This window comes from Neurospora crassa, linkage group I (genome assembly GCF_000182925.2).
Source record: "Neurospora crassa OR74A linkage group I, whole genome shotgun sequence".
In the NCBI taxonomy this organism is placed as follows: Eukaryota; Fungi; Ascomycota; class Sordariomycetes; order Sordariales; family Sordariaceae; genus Neurospora; species Neurospora crassa.
Window position 1 is genome coordinate 8,059,667 of NC_026501.1, and position 17,543 is coordinate 8,077,209.

Genomic DNA, 17,543 nt, shown 5'->3' on the forward strand with positions numbered 1-17,543 from the left:
GGTACAGATTGACCCAACCCCTGGCCACGACGCTACACTAGCGGAAAAAGCGAACAAGCACCCTGTCTGGTCGCTCCACCCACGCGACGTTCATTTGACGGCGCAATCCCAAATACCGCACGACGCCCTCGACAGCGGCCTTCTTTTCCTCCTTTTTCATCTCTTCTCCCGCTTCCCTTCGCACCCCTGTCGAGAAGCGCACGGTTGCTGGTGATAGCAGCAACCTGCCAACCTTGTTTATCGTCCGTCTAGTCTTTCCTCTCCCGTCACTCTCCTTCACAACAGCAACAACAACAGTCATTCGACAACCTTCCCATTTGGGATCTGATCACTCGTTTTATCTTTTCTCTCTCAGTTATTTTTTTATTTTATTTTTTTATTTTGATTGTCCTAAGTCTGTCGCCAATTGGCTGCTGCAATTCGACATCCACGTCCCTGCGACCACACCAACACGTTCATTTTACACTCCCGCGCCCGGATCGCGCACCAACGCCGAGAAGCTTGAAGACACTCGCTCATAGTCATTTGGATATCCAGTCAAGAGAACGGCAACATCGACAACTGGGACCGGCTCGCCAGACCTCAACTCTGTGAAAACTATACCATACACGTTCTGTTTCCCCGTCGACATGGGCTGTTTATAGACAATCCTCTTGGACCAACAACAACGTTCTTTTCCGCCATTCGGTGCTTCACCTACCCAGGAACAGGTGGTCTTGCATTGTCATCACAGCAGCTGGGTTGGTGATAGTCTTTACTCTTGCCGCCTGATCGGCCGTTAGCTCTAATCTCTTTTTCGCGCAGTAATGTGTTTTTTGTGAACCTTGAATCTTTCGTTGATCCAGTCATTCGTTTATCTTCAAAATGGTATCGCTATTCGGTATCAAGTTCGGCGACAAGAAAAAGGGGTACGCATCTTTCCCATGCCATCATGACCACCACACCGATACTGATGGCGCAAACAGGAAGCCCGAAAGAGCAGCGGCGGGGGACAACAGCTGTGCGGACTCTGAGAAATCGGTATCCCTGCAACGAGCCATCACCAACGAAAGCAGCCGATCCGATGCAGCGGCATCCCCGATTCTTCCTCCGCCTGGCATCGCTCCCTATGCGCACGGCATCGGCGCCCAAAACCACGCCACTTCGAGCATGTCCAACCTTGCCGACCTGCATAGCAACAACGCTTCCGGCGTCAAACACTATGCCTCGGATGCGAACCTGCGGGCCAAGTTTGGCGCCATGAACGGGTCTGCGGCAAGCTTGGCACACGGCCCGGGTCCGGTTCTGTCGCCGCGCCCCCAAACTGCGAACGCCAAGAGCAAACCGTGGGACAATTCTGACCTTCCCGATATTCCCACGATAAAGAAGGCCTCTACCGCACCTGTCGCGCCCAAGTCCCCCTTGAATCAGGTTGCCACGGATTTTCCAGCCATTCCCATGAGCACCAACGTCGTTCACTCGCCAGTGGAGAGGAAGGTGGAGGCAGGTGTGAGACTGGTTCAGTCGGACGATGATGCGGAGGACGTGCAAGGGCCGATTTCGAAAGACCAGCAAATCCTCGAGCGAAATGTTGGGGAGGATAAAATTTCGGACGAGATGTCGCCCACTGAGCCTTTGGCAAGACCTCACTATACGTCTCTGCTAGATCCCCTCAATGGGCCAGGCCCGGTTCTGAAGAATATCGACGAGAGACCCAGTAGCCGGGGCGGTATGCAGGATGCACCGGGCCCCGTGTTCAGAGGGAACATTGATGAAAGACCAGGTAGCCGAGGAGGAGTGCATGGCGGGCCTGGTGGCCCTGGACCGGTGTTTCGAGGCAACATCGACCAAAGACCGGGAAGTCGTGGTGGGATGCACGATGGTCCAGGTGGTCCCGCCCCAATCTTTCGTGGTAACATTGATCAGAGACCCGGTAGCCGAGGTGGAATGCCCATGAGTGGCCCCAACGGACCGCCTCGCCCCTTTCCGGCTCCTGGCCATGGTCCTCCTCGCCATGGACCACCCACGCATGGTCTTCCACATCCACCCGCACCTCGCACAGGAGCTCCAGGACCCCGCGGACCCGGTCCCCATCCGGGCCCTCACCCAGGACCTCCGCGCCAAGGCCCGCCTTACCGAGGACCGATGCCGCATCAGGGACCTCCTCATCCGGGTACACCCAACCGAGGACCACCACGCCAGGGACCGCCTCCCCATGGCATTTCACCTCAGGGCACTCCCCGCCAAGGGTCTCCTCACCAGGGACCTCCTCGACACGGATCTCCCCATGGCGCTCCTTATCGTGGAACTCCCCCTCCTCATGGACCTCCACGCGGGCCCCTTCCCCATGGGCCTCACCAGTCTGGCCCTCACTCTAGTCCTCATGGTACTCCACATGGACCTCCCGGCCCTCTGCGTCCCGGTCTTCGTGGCCCCCTTATTCAAGGATCACCCCGTCAAGGCCCTCCGCATGGCGGTCCCACTCCGCTTTCTGCGCCCAACAAGCCGCTTCCTCAACAGCCAGGTGGACCTACACCTCTTTCCGCGCCCAACAAGCCACTACCTCAACAACCAGGCGTAGATACTCGTGGTCCTCTGCCACACGGGCATGCTACTTTGGGGGACCTCCCACGCCTGCAGATTCCTGGTTTGCATAGCCGTCCTCAAAGCCCCGCTGTGAGGGCTCTTGGCCCGGCCAAACGTAGCCAGGAGGATGAAGCAAGTCCGAGATGTATTTCCAGACCGGATGTAGTTCAGTCACCAAAGAGTATATCCGCGGCCGAAACCGGGAGTAACTCGCGCTCGCCCTCGCCTCCGGAATCCATCGCAGAACACCTGCTTGACGACGATGATTCGATTTTCTCCAGGCCGATAATCAAGACCCTCGGAGCGAGACGTGACACCTTGACCGTCGTCTCCCCTCGAAGACAAAGTCTTTCGATGAGGATCGAAGAACTGGAGAGGAGCCTCATCGGTGCCCAGAAAGGCCGAAGCCTGGACGACCAGCAACGTAGCTTTGACGACAAGAGCCTCAACTCCGCTAGCAACATTTACAGCCAGTTACATTTGTCGGAGGACGAAGACGATGACGAGCCAATTCTATCATCGATCCAGCCTGCGCCGCTGCGTACTCCAACCAGAACCAGCGCGGCTAACCCGATGGTCGCCGACATGTTTTCCGAGTCACCGACCGCAGAAGACCCGCCAACTCCGATTGCCAAGGACGATCCTGAAACGCCCATCATCTCGAGCCATCCCGGATCATTCAGCAGTGCGGGCGGTAGCGGCTATGGAATACCAACCCCGAGGAGAGGAGGGCCACCGGCAGCAGCTTTCAGAACTCGTCGTCCTGCTCTCGAAGAGTACAGTTTGTACAGCGGTCGATCAACACCTGTTTCTCGCCCAGGAAGATCGGACACAGCATCCACAACCGGCGGCAACATGAGCTCTCCGTACCCGGGCACCGCCGACAGTAGCACATTCAACTCGCCCCAGCGATCCAACACTCCGCAGCTCTGCCATCCCCCTCCGCGACGTGACTTCAACCCGCCGACGCCGGCCCTGACTCCTGACCCGGAACCGCATCGACCAGCCGTCAGCCCGCTCGCCAACGCCGGCTTCAACTTCGATTTCGGCCCTACCGGCTCGAACCAAAACATCAGCCCCAGCTCCACCTTTGGTGATCCGACCTCCGCCTCGTCCCTTACAACCACGGGCCCACCAACGCCCGACTCCATGATCGGTCCCGGCCCCGCCATCATCTCGCCCCTGAAGCCCGCCCCGCCCGCCCCGCGCGCCTCGACCCTCAACCGGCCCCACATACCCGCGCCGCTCAACTTCAACTTCAGTCCCGACGCCGACTCGCGTAGCACCACCAGCCCGCCTTCGCAGCACGACCAAAGCCAACAGGCCCCTTACACCCCACCACTCCGCAGGGCCACCACGCCCGCAATCGACGGTACGTTTGATGGACTTTACGAAGACGGCACGGACACAGGCATAGGCACGAGACCGTCAACCGCATTGGGCGCGCATAGACCACCGCCCATGACGCCCATCTTTGGCCAACATCCGCCCCGGGCGCCGAGTAGGGCACAGACGCCCATGCTTGGTGGTGCAGACGATGCAGCGGACCCTGAAGAAGTTGCAAGGGTGTTGGGCATTGGGGTGGCGAGGGGTTTGAGTGTCAAGCAGCCGAAGCAGAGGGCGCCAGAACGGCCAACGGTGCCGAACCCAAGGTTGGTGGATGGTTTTGGAACCGGCATGTTTTAGCTGGCGGAGCTGCTTGACTTGGGGGAGGATGTGGAAGATGAGGGAATTTTGAAGGGGTTTAAGTGGGATTGGAGGGGAAGAGAGACTTGAACGTCTCGTACATCTGCATATTTCTTCGCGTCATCGTTTCGATCAGCAACTGGATGTTTGTTAGAATGGCAGGGATAGTGGGAAACTCTAGAAAGGAAGGTTTTGGTTTATTGGACATCGGCACAACAGATAAGCAGCGATCAGTGTATATATAGTTCATCTTGGAATTTCTCATAATTGCATAGCACCCTAGGAATTTTCTTATCTTTTTTTTTCGGGTTTGGACAAGTCTTTAATTTCAATCATTTTGTTGAGCATCGTCTAATTCATGCTTGTGATCAAGCTTAAATGTTGGCCATGTCGTTACCAACACAAGCTTGGAGGAAAGGAGGAGAGTCCTGCCCAGTGCTTCACACAAGTCAACGTCGCATGCAATCAAAGCAAAATCTTGGTAAATTTATGCAAAGAAAAGCTAGGTGCCTAGGATTCGGCCAAGTCGAAGCAAGCTCAAGGTCAGTCCTGACTTGTGTTATGATGGATGTGGGCGCGCGTTTAGTCAGAGGATCAAGATTTTTGGAGTTGATATACCTTTCCGACGGTGCGTTCTAGTCCACGTAGATACATGGGTACCGTATTGACTCGGGGCACTGGGTTTTAGGTTCCCTGGAAATCAAGCATAATCTGTACACTTGAGGCACCTCTAGCATTGCATATGCTCAATTTCTCTACCAAAACCCAAACCCTAAGGCATCATCTAACACATAGATTCTGCCAGTCAGACCTTGGAACCTACAACCCAGTGCCCCGAGTCAATACGGTATAACCTGTTGCATCCCAGCATCGAACGGAATTTTGTTGCCTTGGAAGTGGCAGTGAGAGAAGGGCTTCTCAAAGTTTGGTGTGATGGAGATTAACCCTGGTCTTGTAACCGGAAGAAAGATTCTTGGTCCGAACATGTCAATTTAGTAATTCAGTTCAAATATGTTTTCCACACAAATCAAGTCCAACTGGAATCCTCACAGTTCAACCAAGCATGAATGCAGCAACCTTGGCTTTCTTGACTTATGTGAAGCACTGGGACTCCTGCTGCAAGATGTAATGATACCCGGAACCACGCCCTTTGTGATGACCGTCTCGTCTTCCGCTGCAGCGTCGGGCGTTGATAAGGTATGCAGTATACCTACGGTCCTCAGATTCAACGATATGAGAACGCCACCTACAGCACATACCCGCAATGATTCTTGCTGACGGCGCCATTCTCCCTGTTTTCGTTTCAGTCAGTCAAGTTCGAGTCCGTACATTCAAGTTGATGTCCGGTATAGCTGTACTGATCCGCCACCTCCCGCATGGAACGTGCAGCTTCAAGACTACTTGTCCTTTGAGTGAAGCATACTGGTCTTGTCCATCTCATAACATTTTCCAGTCATAAATAGCCCGGGCCTGCCCACCAGGCTCTTGACTTCTGTTTCCCGCTTCGAACCAGGCGTCCACACTATCTCGCTTTTCGTCTACGGCCATTTCAACCCACTCTCATTCATTACTTCTATGTCATCCAGCGCCTTTGGCTTCCCGCCCAACATGACAACCATGATCGGAAATACCGTCCTGAAGTGGTGGCCCATGGACATCCCAATCTTGGCCATCGGTATCCCCCATGAGGAGTTCATAACCAAATACTGCCCGCATGCACGATCGCAGGGGATTGCCCGTCTCGATGGACATCGTTTGGTGGTTAACCATCGTGGAGACTTGACCATCACCAAAGTCAAGAGACGCCCTGCCTCTTCCTCCATGACGTCGATGATCACGGCACAGCCCACCGGGAATAGTACGAGCTCGCGGTCTGCAATGCTGGAATCTCCGTTTTTGCCCAAAAATCCGGCCACCCACGACACCAACACCAGATCTCTCAGCATATCTCCTGACATAGCTACCAACAGTCCTTGCTCTAAGAGACATTCCATCTCTCGACGACGGTCTAGGTCCGCGCTCGCGCCCATCCCCACTCAAGTACCTGGTGCCTGGCCCGAGCCTAATGGCACTCCAGCTCCTGCTCCCATTCCCTCCACCGACCTGAACAACTCGGCCACATCCTTCGGATCCACCTCTACCACCGTCTCCGACTCCCATCCTCAATTACACAACCATGGCCAAGCCCAACATGTCGAAAACGACCTCCACACGCAAGTCTGGGGTCAAGTGTACCTCCTCACCGAAACGCAATACGCTAGCTTCCAACGCCAACACCTATCCCACTCCCAAGCTTCTCAACATGGTCGACCCCGTCAACATAGTCAACCACATCCCCTTCTACCTTGTCAACGTGGTCAACCAAATCCCTTTCTACCTCGTCCGTTAGGTATACCCAAGATCTTCACCCGCCGAATCGAAGAAGCCCAAACATGCACAACCCGAAGAAGAAGAAGACGACGAAACCTCCCCGAGGTCCAGATACACTTTTTTCAACAGGACCTCCTCCAGCATTCAGCTGCCAGACAAGCGGCTTTCCCCGAAACAGCGGGTGATGCTTTGCACAGGCATATGAGCGAGGTGCGGGATATGAGGCTGGTCCGGGTTCTGACTCGCGCTGGAGATGATCCTGATCATGTTCATGATGCTATTGCGGAGGCTGTGTCGGAAACTGTCACGGATTTCGGAGAAGGTACTTCAGCAGAAGAAGCAAGGGAAGCGGCTATGGCCGCCTGGAGGCAACAGAGGGAAAAGGAGAGGAAGGAGAAGATAATCAGAGGGTTGAAGCAGTGGTCAAAGGACTTGTTGAAGCAACAGGTTCCAGAACAATGGGTGAGGGAGGTGGTAGGGGGGTTGATTGAACGGGTTCAGGGACTTGAGAAGGGGGAGCTCGAGGGGGAGGTTGATGGGGAGGAGGAGGTGCTGGGAATTGAAAGTGGTAGCGACGAAGAGGAAGAGGAAGAGGAAGACAGGGGATGGGATGTAGAGGGTCGAATAAACGGAGCTATGGATAATATCACGAGGGTTGTTCGGGGCGCGTCGAGAGAGGTTATAGATCTAGCGAGACGGGGAGTTGAAGCGTTGATAGCCCAATTCACGAGGGAGGAGGATGGGGAGGAGGAGGAATGGGGGCTGGTAGAATGGCCGGATCTGGGCGGGAGGTAAAGGTGACGGGAAATGGGATAGGTTATAGAATGTACTTGATCATCTTGGTTCTGCCGCTGTATAGCATCGCCACTTGGTTCGCATACAGCTACAAAGTTTGTCGTGAAAGTGAGTAGGTAATCGAGGGAAGGTGGTCAAACCCGTCGGGTGCCGATCGGTAGACGTTGGTAACAGCGACGGGACGGGGCCGGTTGAGGTCGGCGGCCGTGCGTCTTCCACGCGGCAAACCCCCGTGGATCCCTCCCGCCGCGATGACAGGCAAACATTCCCCGCCTGCTCGTCCAGTCCCAACAGCCAGGATCCCAGTCAGGGCCGAGAGCCTCCAGTGGGTCCGTTCCGGTGGTGGTGGGGCCAGAGCCCGGTCCAGAAAACTCTTTTCAGGAGCTTAATCCGTTGACCAGCTCCTCTTTTTACGGCTCCTCTTCCCCCAACTGGACCGTCCGTCCGCCTCAGAGGAGGAAAAAGGCAAAAAAAGGCGAAAAAGGTCGCCGATCGGTTTGCTAACAGAAAACGTGTTTCTCACGCCTAGCCATCTGCAAATCGGGAGTGCCCGAATTTTTCAATGTCTTGCCGCATATGTACTGGACAGAGGACTAGCACCTGATAGAGACCCATAGCGTAGCCCTATCGTGCAGGTCAGGTCATTCAGCTGCGCACCAGAGTATATCAACCACACCCTTTCCCCGGCATATTGTCTGCTGTTTTTTCTTCTTTTCTTTTCCACTCTTCCATCACGGACTTCCATCACCCGCCTCTTCTCCCACCCTTTCTTCCTTATTGTAGCTATTACCATAGGAAAAGAAAGACCGTTTTCGCCCATCTTTATCGTCTCTCTCTCTTCCCTGTCTGACCTCCAGTGACAACAATCGCCCGCGACTCGTTCGTCACCTGGGTTGACCAATTTGGATCCGACTCTTTCAGTCACCCCTAAAGCTCCCACGACAGCAACCACATGTACAACACGACATCGGCGTCTTCCGACACCCTGATCAACTCGGCACAAAACGAGGCCTACTTGTGCCGAGTCATACACGAGCACCAAATTTGAGAAGAGCAGGCGACTTCAAGTCTTTGCGCTTGCTCCAAAGACGTAGGAAAGACTTGAGCGAGTCATTGTCAATTGTCTTATACACAAGGAAAACAACGACTCGTCTTAACTACGAAACAGTTTGAACAGAATACATCCTCACCGCTCCTCTTATTGGAGCTGAACTGGCACCTACGGTAGACGTTATACCTCTGAGACCCGAGATTGAGCTCTTGCTATACAAACGGTCAATAGAAGTTCTCCATCAGCGTTTCACAAGTATTGTTACCACAAAGTAGCAATATCGTCACAAAAGTGACTTTTGGAACTTGGGATCCACCGGCTCACCACCCCACACTCCGTTGCCCAAAATGGCCAACAACACCATCACCCCCTCCAGCTCCGAGCCGGAAATGACCCAAATCAAAAGTTACGGCGCCACCACCCTCGTCACCGCCGAGCAGACCACCTCCAACACCAGCGGCGCCGCTCCCAACAACAATGCTGTCCTCACCGGCCTTGACGAACCTGACCTCGTCGCCCTCGGCATCCAGAAGCTCGAAGCGCAAAACGTGCACTGGTACTCGTACCTCCTGACCGTCGACTTCTGGCTGGTCATCCTCATCGGGCAAATTCTCTCTCTCTGCATCACGGCAACCAACACCTTCTCCTCTTTCCTTAGCGAGCTGGGAACCTCGATCCCCGCCATCCAGACCATCTTCGTCTACGCCTTGATCTTTCTCGTCTACTTCCCGATTGCCCTTTACAAGACGGGCGGCCCTCGCAAGTTCTTTGAGCAAACCTGGCGCAACAGCTGGAAGTACATCATTCTCAGTTTTCTCGATGTCGAAGGCAACTATTTCACCGTCTTGGCCTACCGCTACACCAACCTCTTGTCCGCACAACTCCTCAACTTCTGGTCCATTGTCTGCGTCGTCATCATCTCCTTTGCCCTCCTCAAAGTGCGGTACAAATGGTTCCAGATCGGCGGCATCCTGATTTGCTGCGGCGGCATGGGCATCCTGCTGGCTTCGGACCACATCACCGGTTCCAACGGAGGTCCCGGAGTGAACATGCTCAAGGGCGACCTCTTTGGCCTCTTGGGCGCCACCTTGTACGGCATCTCCAATGTCTACGAAGAGTGGTTCGTTTCCAAACGGCCCGTGTACGAAGTCCTTTCCTTCCTGGGCTTTTTCGGCGTCATCATCAACGGCGTCCAGGCCGCCATTTTCGACCGACAGGCCGCCACCGACGCTACCTGGAACGGCCCTGTGGCCGGCTATCTAGTCGGTTACACTTTTGCCATGCTGATTTTCTACTCCCTCGCTCCCCTGATTTTGCGCATGGGCAGCGCCGCCTTTTTCGATATTTCCCTGTTAACGGCCAACTTCTGGGGCGTCATTGTGGGTGTCAAGGTGTTCCATTATGTCATTCACTTTATGTATCCGATCGCGTTTGTGTGCATTATCTTGGGACTGGTGGTGTATTTCCTGGCTGGAAGCGTGCTGGGCGATTCCAAGAAGCCGTGGTTGGGCGCAGATCAGAGTGAGGGTGTGGCAGGCGTGGGGACGGCCAAGTTAAAGGCGTTGAATGCGGCGAGGCAGAAGGCCCTGGCTGATGGGGAGGCTGGAGCGAGGGTGTGATTGGACATTTGGCGTATGTGAGGGGGCGAGGGAAGGAAGCGAGGTGTATAAAGACTGGCCAAGTTGAATCTCGGCGAGGGTGGGTGTGAGTGAATGATCCAAGCGGGACGAAGAGGGTGTGAACGATGGATGAAAAAGTCTTATTTGATAAGGAGTGGTCGTCTCGATAACCTTTTGTCAGAAGGAGTTGAGTTAATTGGAGGACAGTTGAGAGTTGGGTGGCCAAGAGTCGCTGACGGAATGGTGCTTAAAAACCGTTCATTTCATGTCAAGCAGAAGTGGAGGCACCCGTCCTCTGGGATATGATAATGATACAAAATTGGGGTTGAATATGATAGGAGGTAATACGTAGATCGAGAATATCAGATTGGGAACAAATGACGAACCCGACTTGTTTGACTAGCGAGCTCCTATCCGACCTGTCTGTGACTGTGATCAGCCGTCGTGGTGTTACACAGCGCTGCCGTAAGGTCATGTTTCTTGCCGCATTTTGTTACCTTGGGATCTCGCATATTCACAGAGAGGCCGTACACAAGTGTCCTTTGGTGTCTACGATCGAGTCCTTTTAAGTCTGGGTGTATGGATGGTATAGGGGCGTTGATGTACCTAGTTGAATCTTCTCATTCATCTTCATAAACCAACTTTCTTTATTAGTTTACCTCCCGTAGTCCTCAACACAATTGCCTCCCGTAGCCCTCAAAGCGAGAAAGAATACAAAGTATCAATTCTACAATCGCCTATGGAAGAATGACATTACACCCATACTAAGGCCTCCATCCTCTACAAATTGTTTATTGACGATTGGTCTTCCCCCCCCCCCCCCCCCCCCCCCCTTTTTTTTTTTTTTCTCTCTTTTTTTTTTAAGCACGCTCGTTCGGTGTTAAGTGTCTTGGTCGCCTGATCGATTCAAGCATCGTTCATTCCTTCACCCATCATTGATCGATGCTGTTATCAGATCTTAGTGATATCACAAGAGAACTGTTCTTGAACGCCAAATTCAAATGAATGCCAATGCAAGAGCCGCAAGATGTACTAGCTGTAAAATATAACACCATAGAATAAGACCAAAAACATAACATGAACAGCCCAACAAGCTTTCCGCCAAATCCTGTTTTATACGTTCGAACCACCTCTTTGCAAACCAACAAAACCATAGAAAAACCAGACGTCCCGTTTGTTCGCAACGCACCGCCACCAATTCAATCCGCCAGTCTTCCGTAACAATTAGAAACCGCTTCCGTACCATCCAGCCACATCAACATTGTATAACCCTCCATTTCATTTCCTATGCCATCCCATAAACCCCCTTGCACTTTGGCACTCGCTCAATTTTTTGTGAGGGTTATCCCAATTCAGACCAAACGCACGCACGCTCGCAGCAACAACCACACGCAACATTCAAGACACCAGCCAACCAACCAACCGACCAACCAACCAACCAAACCGGCCAAAAGAAAAAATCATTTGCCCATTGCCATCCATATCCGACGCGCCCTGCCCCACCACATGAATGGATCCCATTTCCCAGACTCCAATTGTGCAAAAAGTCCTGAACAAGTCATTGCAGTCAGACGCTTGTGGATATCGGATTCCGGGAAGCTCCTATGCTTCTTCAAAGCGCTGTCATTCATCCTCTTCGTAGTCGCCGTCCCCTTTGGGGTCGTCCTCCCCCTTAAACACGTCTACAACCTCTAGCCCCACACGCTGGCCTGGACATTGCCCACCTTGCCCCAGCCGTTGGAACGGGTACCCCAGCCAGAAAGACCAACATTAGGGCCCTCAGTAGTCGCAGAAGCAGGAGCGGCGGAACCGTTGTTGCCAGCCTCATTGTTAGCCGTACCGTTGTAGCTTTGGCTTAACGGGGACGCAAGAGAGGTCGTAGAGCCCTTGTTCAAAGCAGGGTTCGTGGCGGTATTGCTCGTCGATGGCCGGGTTCCAATAGGCGCAACAGTGTTTTGTCCAGGCTTGCTGCCGGGAGCGCTTTGACGCGGCGGCGAGCCTCCAGGAGACGAGGCACTAGTACGGTTCGCTTGGTGCCCGATAGGAGCGTCAAAGATACCCTTGCCGCCGGACGGGTTCGATTGAGGGCTCGTGTTGCTGTTAGCACGCGATCGCTCGTGCGGGCCGGCAGACTGAGTTCCTTGGGCACCTTCAATCTGGGACTGAGGTGGGAAGCCGGGAGGGACCTGGTTGTAATCAAAGGCCATCGGAGAAGCTCCGCGAAGGTTCTGGCCAGCTGTCAAGCCAAACCGAGGACCGGCATTCTCTTCACCATAAACGCCAGCATCAGGGAAGCCCTGTTCGCCGTACAAAGCACTGCGCTGCGAGGCGATCAGTTTGCGGCGCTCCTCTTCAGACATGCCGCTGCCTGGGCTCAAGGTACGATCCGGTTTGGCAGCACCGAACTGCGAGGATGAGTCGGCAAGGACGCCTAGACATGTTAGTCAGACTTCGTAAACTGAGAGATGAGGGAAATGGTCTGAGAATGGATGTGAGTGAGCAGCCAGAGTCGACCAAGGGCGCCGATCTGTCGATCTCTACAGACGATATCAGGACACACAGGACAAGGGTTGCGTCGAACCGCACTTGTGGTGATGCAACAATAGGAGATCAGAATGTGTTTTTGTGACCCGCGAAGGCGCTGAATCTAATTTTTATGATTTTCTGTTTTTTTTTTTTTTCGTCCTCCCTGTCGTTTGGCTGTGATAGGGAAACTGATTCATACAGAAGAGGGCGGCCTACTTCGGTTGTATTGTTGCTCTTGGTGGTAGTTCCTAAGCTCCCGCTCCCGCTGGGCAGCCAGTCTCCTCTTGGCCTGCATCATCTGCTCCGCCTCGTTGGAGCCGCGCGAGGGCTGGTGACGTTGGGCAGCATAGAAGGTTTGCAAGTTGGAGGGCTGGTGAGGGCCGCGCGCATCGTTGAAGTCGACCATGGAGTGGGGACGGGGACCAGGTCCAGCTCCCATGCGGCCGCCTGTTACGATTTCACGTTAGTGGGCTGAGGAACTTGGGGTGAGCCCGGCCAGTCCCAGGCAAACTTACCGAAGTCTGGGTAGAATCTGGCTGGGCCGGGAACAGGAAACGACTCACGGCGGCCACCAGGCATCCCAAACATCTTTCCGCTCTTGACGAGGTTGTCGATCGCGCGGTCGACCTCTGCAGATAGTCCATGTCAGTATGTGTCCTCCCTTCAACTACTGTCCCCATGCCGGCAAGTACCATCATCCCGCAGTGCATGTACACGTAGAGGCATTTTGATGTTCGAAGCGGGCGGTTTTGAACAGGGCTCGGTTTGCAGCCAAGCGGGCCGGAGCTTGCCGGAGTATTTACGTACCCTCGAGCTGATAAGCAAAAGCGGCGGACTCCTCGCGGGGGACGGCAGAGCTAGCACCTGATGATGGAATGCAAGAGTTAGTCTTCTCCCTTGACGGTATGCAAGCAAGGCTGGGATATAAGGGACGACGCCATAGGGAGCAGAGCAGAGACTAACCGGACCGTGCGGGCGGAGGAGGAGGGGTCTGGTGTTCCCAGCCCGAAACTTGGCCGCCGGCGGGAGGCCATTGGGGTTGAGGGGGTTCGTAGTATCCGGACATTATATCGGTGGACTCGGTGTGGATCGAGGACGACGTCGGGCGTTTATATATCGGAAGGCCGCAGCAAGAGGATGGCAACCTGGATAGGAGAGACCAAGTTGGTGGGATCTCGGTCTGGAGTTGACTCTGCGGGATGTCAGTTGGGTTTGGACGACTAAGGTGATGGACGGTGGCGGTTCCTCCTTGCTCAGCACGAGACAGGGAAAGAGCGAGGGGTGGTCAAGGTGAAGGGGCAGGCAAGGCAAGAAGGGGTCAAGGTGTGATAACTAATGAAGCGGGGCTGGTGTAAACGGGATGGTAATATGCAATGCGGTGCAGACTATGCTTCGAAAGGAGATGGAATTGTCTTTTTCCTTGGGCCCCCAAGTCGATTCGGGCGTGGTGGCGCACAGGCAGGCAAGTTGGAGTGACTGCGGCATCTGGATCTTGGGAAAGGTAAAAAAATGTTTCCCCTGCAACATGATGGAACATCTGCGCTCGTTTTCCTGTGGTGCCAGCCAGCGGTGGTGACCGCCCGGTGCCGGCAGGAGAAAGGGCTGATTGCGCCTCCCACGTCCCTCGATCGACTTGATTCCCAAGATTGAATCACGCTTCCATCTCGATTGTCGCTCGGCGATTTGCGGGCTTGTTTGCAGTTGGTGCTTACCTGTCGTCGGCAACCTTGTTCCCTCTATGCTGAATCGACAGACGGGCCAAGGGGTCGGGAGCGGGATGGAAAAAGCAATTGGCAGTCGAGATCCAAACCAGAACAAAACAGGAGGAGAGGAAGGGAAAAGTCGCAGTCGCAGCTGAACGCGCAGCTGGCGTTTTTAGGAGAAGAGTGGGCAGCACTGGCAGTACACTACGACCGCTGATACGCGTAGGCTAGAAGTGGGAAAGTGGAGGGTTGCGACAGAGGAAAAGACCGGGGAGATGGAGGTTGCTAGTCCCGGCGAATGTGCGGAACGTGGGTCGATCTGCCTGACGTGGTGGTTCTTCGAGCCAGGAGAGGTCAGGTCTGTCAGGGTGTGCAGGTGTGATCCCCTTTTTTTTCGCACTCATCGTCGACTGGTGGGAGAAAGTCCTTTCGTTCCCTCGATGCCTTCACAAGCGTCAGCACTAAGTACAACAAACCGAAGCGCAAACCGAAATTTCGAGATGACTGAGAATGATGATATTGCTAAGAGGCCTTTGAGGCTCTTAGAGCCGCCTGTGTCATCATCTGCTCTGGCACCTTGTTGTTCCGACCTTTGCGCTTCGAAGGCCGCCTGGAGACGCGACGAAATGGCGGGCTCCCCTCGTAACGAGAAGTGGTATCGAAATTACGAAGCCATGCGCCGGCCTTACAGTTTGGCTGGTGCAATGGTGCAGTGGTGCAGCGGTCTACCGTTGCCCAGGAATTTGATACTGTACCATGCTGTAAATACACATGCACACTACCGCTACCGCCAAGAGGTAGAACTCTGGAGACCCCAAGACATGGGAGGCTGGACCAATTCTTAGGTACTTTTCTTCAACAGGGGGGACGGGGCCTTCTTTCGGCCTTGCACTTTCATCAACAGCGGCCGGATGCAATGTACGCGGGGCCGTCCACAGTGCCTAGGTACAGACCAGACTAGGCCAACCCGTTTATCCAAGACCACCGAGGCGGAGGAAGGGACACTATAGAATTTATCTTAGTTTTGACGGCAGATGTGTCAATGACAGTGGATAGCGGTGCAACCCATTTTCAGAACTCAAACAAGTACCCGGTGCGACGGCAGACGAGGGCCGAGCAAAAAAGCGAAGCTCCCAGCAAGCAGGCTGAGATGGGAGTTCTTTGACGTTGTGCATACCGCGCACCATGGTGCACCTGTCGGTCCATGTATATCTAGCCTCCCCAGGCTGCTAAACAGCCCAGCCGGGTTCCCAGGGCTAAATGCCAACATCAAAACCCGGGCATTCGGACACCTCTCGTTGTGCAAAGCAACCTGAAGCTTTGGATAGACACTGTTAGTGATGGAGGTTGGTGATGGAATCAAGCCTTGGCGCGGAGGAGCAGGTGGAGTGTTGTTTGGTAATTGGCCTGACTTGACGGCCCCCTTCTCGCTCCCCTTCCGAATTGCCATCGCAATCGATGATCTTTGTTTGGGTCAGCGAAGACCTTGAGGTTGGAGAAGCCTGCCTTGATCAGCGGCTATACAGCCCGAGAAAATTCTGTTACGTCCCAAGGGTGGTGAGTCGGGTCGTAAGATAGTCGGTTGGTCGGTTGGGCAAAGTAGCTTTGTCGCCGAATTGGCACCGCCTGACACCACGAAAGTCGAATGCTCGGTATGTGCTGCGAGTTGAGCATGACGTGAATGGTGGACTCTCAAGCAGGTGGAAGAGCAAGAAAAGCACTGGTGCAGTGATTCAAGGTCGGCGACAAATGGAAAAGGTCCAGGTCGCGGAGTTGAACCCAAGACGTGGGTCGCGGGCGGGCCCAAGACTGCAGAGTGGGTACCCTGTACCTGCCGGTACGGAGTCGTACATGACGCCCCATGTCGACCCAATTTTACCCCTGCCGTTCTCTGGCCGTTAGCGGGGTAGGTGCCGACGGGAAGCTTCAACTTTTGAACTTCGACTGTCACCAGTATGGACATCACTCAGTTGCCTTCTGAGTTGGGAATTCACCCCAGACCTCTTTGGCGTTTCTGGGTTGTTACCTCTAGTCAATAAAAATTACCTAAGCATCCCTTTGAAACCGGCCTTTGAGGTCATGAAGCAGGCTCACGGTAATGATATTTCACACCTACCGGTTCATCACCCCCCTGCCTGGGGACGCGATACCTTCCAGAGCTTGCTGCTTACCTTACAAATACACTCGGCCATAGGTTGAAAGCCTGTGGAGATTGGGCACAGCTGTTTGCACCATGACGGGATGCCGCTGAAAGAGGAAGGCGGAATCGAGTGCATACGCTTGGTCCGAACCGCTAGATCTAGGACTTCGAGGTCAGCGATCGGAGAACTCTCTCCTTCACGCCACATACATACGATTTTCTAGCCGGAATCTTGGTGCTCCCATGGTTTACCAATTCTTGATCTACAACATGCATCATGACATGAGCTTGCTCTCCCCGGGTATTCGGATCTTTGGCGGACTGGGCCGAGGGCGGTTTGACAGCTTCCATTTCCATAACCTTCCACCTGAAACATCCGGAAACATTTCTCGCATGTCTGGACTATCATGCCTAGATTCGGATCGAGGCAGAACAAGGGTCCAAGACACCAAGACGTCCAGACCCCGGAACTTGAAGACCTCAAGAAACTGCCATCAAGCTCCAATCAGCCCTTCGCGACTTAAATCACGGTGGTACAAAATGGCGATTCCAATCGTGTAACGGTGCAGACATGCAGTACTTACCTGAATTGTCGTCATTCCGCATCTCCTACCGCAAATAATTGGACTATCCGGAGTCCGGTATTTGCGGAAATTTCAGTTCGTCCTACGGCCACATACCGAAGAATGCTTCAAGGAGAGTCGACGCAACAGGGACTGTACGTTTTTCTGGGAAATCCACAACTTCGAGGCAGGCACGCTGCTCTGATTGCTTACTACGGAGTGAGTCGGTAGATCTGTAACCAAAAAAGGAACACATTTTGGATTGTGACGAACTCGAATTATTGCATTGCCACGATTGCATTTACCGGACTTCGACTGAATTCGGGCAGCCATTTTTCTTGCATTCGAAGAGGATCTTATGTAAGAGGACGGACGGGTGGGTGCACAGACCCCTCTAGAGGGGACGCTTCTGACCACTTAAGGCACCCTTGTTCTTGCAAATCCGGCTTTGAACTTGAAGTCTTGCGATTTGCAGTTTGCAGCTTCAGTATGGGAAGAAAATTCAGGCACGAAATAATGTGGCAT

The 17,543-nt window shown here is 54.0% G+C and overlaps 4 protein-coding genes across 5 annotated transcripts; 3 read left to right on the top strand and 1 right to left on the bottom strand.

Moving 5' to 3' along the window:
- Window positions 1–73: 73 nt before the first annotated feature.
- NCU00545 (hypothetical protein) lies at window positions 74–4,596 on the top strand. The gene is made up of 3 exons (XM_959613.2): window positions 74–740; window positions 805–908; window positions 966–4,596. Exons 2-3 carry the CDS (start codon window positions 865–867, stop codon window positions 4,249–4,251), a joined length of 3,330 nt encoding a protein of 1,109 aa, XP_964706.1. The 5' UTR covers window positions 74–740; window positions 805–864; the 3' UTR covers window positions 4,252–4,596.
- A 1,831-nt stretch (window positions 4,597–6,427) lies between these two features.
- Window positions 6,428–7,416, top strand: NCU10916 (hypothetical protein; the record flags this gene model as incomplete). The annotated part of the gene is made up of 3 exons (XM_001728402.2): window positions 6,428–6,482; window positions 6,513–6,631; window positions 6,751–7,416. 3 exons carry the CDS (start codon window positions 6,428–6,430, stop codon window positions 7,414–7,416), a joined length of 840 nt encoding a protein of 279 aa, XP_001728454.2.
- A 630-nt stretch (window positions 7,417–8,046) lies between these two features.
- On the top strand, window positions 8,047–10,492 carry NCU00542 (DUF914 domain membrane protein). Its single transcript, XM_958592.3, has one exon. It carries the CDS (start codon window positions 8,815–8,817, stop codon window positions 10,084–10,086), a length of 1,272 nt encoding a protein of 423 aa, XP_963685.1. The 5' UTR covers window positions 8,047–8,814; the 3' UTR covers window positions 10,087–10,492.
- Window positions 10,493–11,072: 580 nt separating this feature from the next.
- NCU00541 lies at window positions 11,073–14,881 on the bottom strand. Of its 2 annotated transcripts, none has more exons than XM_011394477.1 (6): window positions 14,325–14,881; window positions 13,576–13,804; window positions 13,420–13,476; window positions 13,128–13,241; window positions 12,829–13,059; window positions 11,073–12,517 (listed from the first exon to the last, which is right to left on the bottom strand). In XM_011394477.1, the coding sequence occupies exons 2-6, from the start codon at window positions 13,676–13,678 to the stop codon at window positions 11,778–11,780; spliced, it is 1,245 nt and encodes a 414-aa protein (XP_011392779.1). In that variant the 5' UTR covers window positions 13,679–13,804; window positions 14,325–14,881; the 3' UTR covers window positions 11,073–11,777. The 2 variants fall into 2 exon arrangements, with proteins under 2 accessions (XP_011392779.1, XP_011392778.1); XM_011394476.1 differs by having other exon boundaries at window positions 13,176–13,241; window positions 13,305–13,476; window positions 14,325–14,464.
- Between the last annotated feature and the right edge of the window lie 2,662 nt (window positions 14,882–17,543).

Bases quoted from the DNA above. Each gene is read 5' to 3' on its own strand.
- NCU00545 (XM_959613.2), top strand. From the start codon at position 865: ATGGTATCGCTATTCGGTATCAAGTTCGGCGACAAGAAAAAGGG. The intron at 909-965 runs GTACGCATCTTT...TGGCGCAAACAG, and splicing joins TTCGGCGACAAGAAAAAGGG to GAAGCCCGAAAGAGCAGCGG.
- NCU00542 (XM_958592.3), top strand. From the start codon at position 8,815: ATGGCCAACAACACCATCACCCCCTCCAGCTCCGAGCCGGAAATGACC.
- NCU00541 (XM_011394477.1), bottom strand. From the start codon at position 13,678: ATGTCCGGATACTACGAACCCCCTCAACCCCAATGGCCTCCCGCCGGC. The intron at 13,242-13,419 runs GTACGTAAATAC...GACTATCTGCAG, and splicing joins TTTTGCTTATCAGCTCGAGG to AGGTCGACCGCGCGATCGAC. The intron at 12,518-12,828 runs GTAGGCCGCCCT...TAACATGTCTAG, and splicing joins AGAGCAACAATACAACCGAA to GCGTCCTTGCCGACTCATCC.